The sequence below is a fragment of the Paramisgurnus dabryanus genome, chromosome 15, assembly GCF_030506205.2.
Source record: "Paramisgurnus dabryanus chromosome 15, PD_genome_1.1, whole genome shotgun sequence".
Taxonomy (NCBI): Eukaryota; Metazoa; Chordata; class Actinopteri; order Cypriniformes; family Cobitidae; genus Paramisgurnus; species Paramisgurnus dabryanus.
The window spans coordinates 19,841,967-19,849,751 of NC_133351.1; the positions used below are offsets into that span (position 1 = coordinate 19,841,967).

Below are 7,785 nucleotides of genomic sequence, written 5' to 3' on the forward strand. Positions count from 1 at the left end.
CACAAAATAAGAGCAAAGTAATAAATAGCAAAAAATATAATTCGTATATATTCTCTCACTTTGTTATTTTGAGAACCACGGCTTTTCTGACAGCAACAACAATCAGTTTTTGAACCACATTCTTACGAGTGTAGTTTCCTCATTTTAGTGTGTGAAAAGTCAAGACATATTAAAGCCAAATTAACAAGTATGCTATGTACCCAAAACAATATTTTCCCTGCATAAAAGTGTATACACTTTATCACATCTTACCAGCTTGCATAGCTAATGTATTACAGACGGATGTCCGTATTCTAGGAAAAATAAGTTTTAGCCTGGATGCCTTTAATGTTTGGGACACAGAAATAAAAATACAATAAGGTATGCAATATACAATAGAGAAGCAGGGAGTATATCTTGGTCATTGTAAATGATATTTCCAGGTCAACAGTTTCACACACTCAATTATCACACCTAAAAGTCATTTAATTTTATGTGCTATTCAGTCCATTTACTTGCTTTTAAACTTTGCTTGGGGGAACATCGAAATACTTTTTTATACACACTAACTTCAAAAAAGATCCACTTTTGAAAAAACCCATTTATTCAACCTTTCCAGGAAGAGCTTTATAATTATTTTAAAAGGAAATATGTCACTCATACAACCTATCTAGGACTCTGAAGTATGTGTTGGTTGGAGAGAGATATATGATCTACAGTTCCTGGCCTTGACCTGGAGGTAGAACACGACATGACCCAGGCGACACCTTTGGACAAGTTTATCCAGTTCAGTGTCTCAACTTTCAGCTGTCACCACCAGTCTTCCATGCTTATTGAGACATCTGTGGGATCCAGATTAAAACTAGAAGCGTAATATACGATGTTATATCAATGACGAAATGATGTAGTGTTAAACAAAACGAATGATCAACTGCAGGAAGTCCTTTTCTATTCAGCACTTTGTCGCTCCCTCATAAAACTGCATTACAACAGCCGTTGCCTAGCAATGGAGGATAAGTGCGTGTTTGAGAGAGATTTTTCCTCTGTTTCAGCAGCTTGGACCCCTGCTCTGTTCACTCCTTAATTCCCTTCATTGAATCACTATTTCAAAGCCTTCGCTAGAGGAGCCGAAAGGTCTCTCCCCTCCCGTGTGTGTGGAAGAAAGACTCAGATAAAGAAGCTGGCACAAGGTTCAGGGGAACCCGGATCCTTATCAGTGACTTTTTGAAATGTGTTCTGATGCTTTTGATAACCGGGGACAATGGATATCTGTGCATGCTGTGGCTGTTCTTTCACGCAAGTTATTGTGATAGGAACAATCATTCAATCAATTCATGTCCTTTTTGGGCTCAGATCTTTTTTTATCTATATGAGGATATAGAAAACCATGGCATGTCTCATACCATTCCCATGTAGAGAACAATAGGCAGGATGTTTTATTACTGTCATGAATGATAACAATTTTTCCAGGTAATCTACCCTGCAAGTCAGTCCAACGTTGTTACTTTTCAGATACAATTCTGCTTGATCTACTTAAAATGATTTTGATGGTGTAATTAAATAAAGGCCTACATAATATTTATATCTTTAAAGCACACTTTTAGTTCTTCTAGCTCAATTGGTAGAAAATTAGCAACTCCAGGGTGCATAGCTACATATAAAAAAGTAACATCAAGTCAAAATGAGGTTTAATAAGTTTATAAGACTTCAGTTTGACGTTTTGGGCAGTTGTGTTTCATAATGTGTAATAATCTGGTGAGAGACGAGAGGTTTGAGGTAGCCTAGGGAGGATCAAAGCTGCCTGAAAACGTTACCATTACTTTCATGATGAATCATCGGATAAAATAGGGCAAACTTTAAAGAATTTATTTTATTGAATAAAGAGTTTGTGGCTGAATAAAGAGTTTACACATGTACACAAACAAAAATGGGCAAACGATAACCTTAAGATTTAAAACCCCATTAATGCATTCAAAGAAACAAATAAACATGGAAAAGGGATGCTTTGAATTCTTGAAAACGATTCTCTTGTTAATTCATTTTAAGTTATCCCCCTGTATTTAACATGCTCCTCTTTTTCTCTTCCATTTTGTTTTCTTTGTTGTTGCTGATTTTAACAGATTCTGTAGGCGTTCTGTATGTTATGTAAATATTTTTGTTCTGACTCCAATTAAGGAAAAAGAGTTAATATGCTACACATACTAGTTATAATATGCGTAATATGCTAGTTAGTTATGTTAGACTGACCGTAATAATATACCAGTGTGAGATTTGTGAATGCGCTTAGTCTTTGTTTAGTCACTGTATAAGTGCGCAACTCTTTCCTCTCACATGGGCGTCACCGCTTTCACTGACTCTATTTAAACAACCTGCGGATGCGCGATTCATATCCGTGCCGGATTAAAAGCACATCGAGGAATAACTTTGCGCTCTGACTGAACATTAGAAGAGTAAAATGACCGGGGTGAGTAGGCTAATATCATCCTGTTTTAAAGAATGAGCACATTTGATGAACTTAGGAAAGAAATGTAGAGAAACGAGTTACCGTTACCTGCATTGTTTAGACACCTGCACTGATTTCTGTACCAGTGGTGCTTTTTTAATACAGATATGTTTGATCTAAACTAAAAACTAATAGCGGGTTTATTCGTTTACAATTGTTAGACAGAAATGCCGATGTAGCCTATTATTTGAGTAGTCGAGTATGTCGATAGATTGACATCTTAGTTACATAACTACAGCCTCTAAGCATACTTGCAGTGAATTCCAGCACCATAATCTAAGTTTTTACCATGTTATCTTCACTTGTTATACTATTAAATGAAATTACTTGTCATTTATATGCTACTGTATATGATAAAATTAACATTATTTTTGGTCATTTTTTAAAAGCAGGGGCCACTTGTCCATCATTTCAGTAACAATTTACATACAATATTAACATTGTTAACTACATTAGTTAACATAGATTAACTATATTTCAACAGCATATTTTAATCTTAGTATATGTCAATTTTAATATTCACGAACATAGCCTATTTTTAATTTATTTTTAAATTTAAAGTTGTATCTGTTACCAATAGTTAATGCCAATGAACTAGCTTAAATAAAAATGATTGTGGGCGGTTTCCTGCACAGGGATTAGACTAGTCCTAGACCAAAATAAATTTAAGAGCTGTCCAAACTGAAAACAACTTGCACTGACATATCTTAAAATACATCAGAGCCTTTGTGTTGCCTCAAATCACACAAGCAATGTTTTTAGTAAGGCATGTTTGTTAAAACTAGTTAATTAAACTCTGTCCGGAATACCACCACTAAGTGTATTTGTATTAACTATATTGTATTAACAAAGATTTTGAAATGCTGTAAAACTGCTGTCAGTTTATGTTTACTATGTTAATGAATGAGGCCTTGTGATTGTAAAGTGAAAATATTTATTTTAAAAGCCTGTAAAATGCTCTTCATTTTTATTGTCTCATTAATTTTTTATATGATTTTTTGGAGATAAGCTTACATAAACCCACCCATTACATTTATGACTTATAGTACCATGCCCAATGCATACTCCTCTCTAGTTTTCCAGATCATTTTTACTTTCATGTTACTTCATCATATCTAAAAAATGCTGGGTTGTTTTACCCAGGGTTGGGTCACTATTGGAAAGAACACACTGCTGTGTGTTGAATAGTGACCCATCCTTGGGTTATAAACAACCCAGCCCTTTTTACATTATTACATTTGTCAAAACCCAAGTTTAGCTTGCAGGAACATGGAATCATCTTAATTGAAAATAAAGAAATAGTGAATTTATGGCTGTGGAGAACTTTAAAAGTCCCACACTTCCTACAGAGCTAGGTCCCCTAAAATCCAAGATATTTTACATTGATTCTCTTTACCAATAATTTCAATAAAATGTGTTGGGAAAACTATAAGCAAATCATGACTTAATCGACAACATCCTGTCAGCAAGACCAGTGTCACAGGTTCAAGGCCCTCAAGGTGTCTGTTGTCATAAAGCATGTGACCTTTGACCTTCCTATGTCCTTGTACATAACCACTTTGTACCATGATGCTGGGAGACAGAGAAGCATTCAGAGTTCACATGGTCACTTGCAGTACTTTGACAGAGGTCCATATAGCTAGGGTATTCATGCATTAACAACAAAACAAATTACAAAAAGGGCAGAGAATGATGCACATGTTTGTTTGTGTATCCACATGGGGTTTATTGCTTAAATAACATGAATTCATTACATTTTGTGGTATAACTTCCCAAAATGTTTCATCTAATGGCCAAAGCACATGTAAACAAACATGAGCTTCTTAGCTTTTATCAAACTATTGTGTTCTTATTAAATGAAAAACAAGTAGATTTGACTTTGTAATGAACTTCAAACAGAATACAGGTGGAGAAACAGGAAATTTATTTTTTGGAGGGGAAGACAGAGTATAAATCAAGACTCCCCTTATAAGATACACAATCACAAACTGTTTATATTATGATAAGCCTTACGCAACATGAGGCAAACTCCGAGATTTTTATATTGACACATATTCAGCACAGCTTTATATGGATGTATACTGACCTTTATGTAGTTTAAGCTCTGCTTGAGTTTGAAGGATTCCACTAAAAAGGATTTAAAGACCAGAGAAAAATCAGGTCAAAGGTCTATGACCTCAGCAACCATACAGCAACACTTTTTTAGAAAGGACCACTTAGATGTTTAAGGAGGCGTGACAAAATCCCTAAACTGAAATTACTTTGCTCGCAGATATTGCTGTGAAGTCATAGAACCGAATCACTTTGATTTTTGAAAGGCAGACCCAGATTATAGGGTGCTTGAGCATGACTGGCTTAAATCCAAACAGCTTTGTGCTTTTGAAGTAGTGTCAACTTCCTAACGGAGTTGAACCATGAAATCATAATAGGATGTTGTGATGGTTTCACAACTATGCAGTGTTCAAATGCCATAGACAGGTTTGCCTTGCAGGATTGAAAATGTCAAAGATATAATCAAAACAATATTTCCTTTAACAGTATATGAGCCTGCAACACCAAGCCTACATCTGTTAGTTCTTACTAAACTATTCGGCAATACGTCAGATAGTTGTTTGCTGTTTTTGTATGTGACAAATGGTTTAAAAATCCTAGCAGGGTGGATCAATCTGATTAATCTTACAAAACATTTCAAGAATGTCACAATTCTCTCCAAAATAAAAATATCAGGAAATTAAATCTTAATTGAGGATTAAGTGTCATAAAAACTATTTCACGATAAAACAAATCCCAATAGTCCTAACAAGCTAAACTTTTATCCAAATATGTGTTTTCCCTGGGATCGCTATGTTCTGAGCTTCAAAGCGGAAATCCTGATGAATGTTAACTACTCTTTCCTTCTCTTTCCACAGTCGCTGTCTTCACCTTCAAATGAGAAGATGAGTCTAAGTGCCAATGAACTGTCAGAATTCTTTGCCATGTGGGAGGAATTTAACTTCACCAATGACAACGAAAACATATCACTGGTGGAAACACACATGTGCCTAACTTCCTTTAATCGTTCTGCTCTCCTTAATGTGATGTGCACCCTCTACGCCTTCATTTTTATTGTGGGCCTTGCCGCCAACGCACTGGTAGTGTGGGTCAACCTGCGCTCACAGCGTCACTATCACGAAACACATTTGTATATCCTAAACCTGGCAGTGGCTGACCTGTGTGTGGTAGCTACTCTACCCGTGTGGATAAGCTCGCTGGCACAGGGTGGTCACTGGCCATTTGGTCAGGTGGCTTGCAAGCTAACACATCTTCTCTTCAGCGTCAACCTGTTCGCTAGCATCTTTTTCTTGGCTTGCATGAGCGTGGACCGGTATGTTTCGGTAGTGCGCACCGGGGAGATATCTCACAGATGGGGACGGCGAATACGTCGTTTGGTGTGTGCCGCAACATGGCTCCTTGCTCTGTTCGCGTCACTACCGGACACATACTTCCTGCAGTCGGTGAAGTCGCTACATGGTCATGCGACTTTGTGTCGCCCTGAGTATCCAGAGGACAACCCTTTGGAGTGGATGGTGGGCATTCAGTTGAGTTTTGTGGTTTTAGGTTTCGCAATCCCTTTCCCCATTATAGCGGTGTCTTACGCCCTACTTGCAAAAACTCTGGCGTCCTCTTCCTCCTCTAATTCCCCTTCAAATGAAGACCAGGATCGCAGCGTCAGCAGGAAGGTCATCCTCACTTACATTGTGGTCTTCATAGCTTGCTGGGCACCATATCATAGCGTGCTCCTAGCCGACGCTCTGGTCATGTTAGGAGTGCTTCCTATGGGCTGCAGTGCGGAGAACTCTCTCTTCATCGCACTGAACCTCACGCAGTGCCTGTCTTTGCTACACTGCTGTGTGAACCCCGTGGTCTACAGCTTCGCTCATCGTCATTACCGATACGACCTCATGAAGGCCTTCATCTTCAAATACTCCACTCGTACCGGGCTGACACGTCTGATAGAGGGCTCTCAGGGCACCGAGACGGAGTACGCGGTGGTGGAGAATACCCCTACAGCGCTGAGCTAGGACCTTGGGGACCTTCACCCTCCACCACCAAAGTTCTGCACTGCTTCAATTATGACCTCACCTGACATGTTTCAGATCTGGTCTTCCAGATAAACAACACTGAATTAGAACTGAATGTTTTTCATCATAGGTCTAAATGGTCAACGTTGGTCTCGAAGACGTTGATAGCTCTTGAGCTTTGGAATATCTCCAAACACAGTTACGCAGGAATGTACCAAAGACAGATGGGATCTTATTTTAACCTCAGAGCCATGAGCATCAATCCAAATTGCCAGCAGGCTTTACAATGTGTTTAACCAAGTTTAAGAAAACTTGCTACAAAACTTGGTTTAAGGTTACAGTGTGTGTTACAGTTTGATGCTGTATCGTTCAAGGATGGCTGGCACATCTGACTTACAATAATCAGAACTAATAATAACATTTCAGAAATGTGTTGAATTTGGACAAGAACCTCTAAACATTTCAAGTTATAGAGTATACAAAAATTTCAAGTTTATCCAAAAGTGTCTTACTTCTAAAAAAATACCACATTTTATAAAGTTTATAGAAACGAATGTTTAAAGATTTTGATGTGTTACCAAACATTTCTCGCCAATGTAATGATACAGTCAACACAGTCTCACACCCATGGCGTCAATATTTGACGACACTTGACCATGCGTCAATATGTTGACGCGGAGGGTATACCTTTCGCGTCACTTTTTGACGAACTGGGGACTTCAATACTATTAGGTACGCGAAATTAAACAGTTGTCAACTGACATTGGGGTTAGGGATAGGTTTGGGTAGGGATGTCATTATGTAAATCTAACCCTAAACCGATGCGAAAATGGTAGAAAATTGTAAGAAAATAGGAAAGAGAATTTCGCGTACCTGATAGTATTGAAGTCCCCAGTTCGTCAAAAAGTGACGCGAAAGGTATACCCTCCGCGTCAACATATTGACGCATGGTCAAGTGTCGTCAAATATTGACGCCATGGGGTGAGACTGGGTTGATACAGTTGTCAATATTTAGATGTGGCTGACTTGCTACATTTGGGTCAAAAAGTGACAAACACCTGGGGGTTAAATTAACCCAGAAAATGTTTAGAAAATTTGACCCAACAATGGATGAGGTTGAATTACAACCCAACTGGTTGGTTTTGTCCCTTTTTGACCTAACGCTGGGTTAATAATAAACCAGCTTTTTTGAGTGTATTCTGCTTTTTAGAGAGAGGGTTACATTTTTAGAGTGTTGCTCAA

General features: G+C 38.0%; 1 protein-coding gene across 1 annotated transcript; it reads left to right on the plus strand.

Annotated features, from left to right (window-relative positions):
* The first annotated feature begins 2,352 nt into the window (after positions 1–2,352).
* On the plus strand, positions 2,353–7,159 carry ackr3a (atypical chemokine receptor 3a). Its single transcript, XM_065251547.2, has 2 exons — positions 2,353–2,443; positions 5,392–7,159. The coding sequence occupies exons 1-2, from the start codon at positions 2,435–2,437 to the stop codon at positions 6,541–6,543; spliced, it is 1,161 nt and encodes a 386-aa protein (XP_065107619.1). The 5' UTR covers positions 2,353–2,434; the 3' UTR covers positions 6,544–7,159.
* Positions 7,160–7,785: the final 626 nt, after the last annotated feature.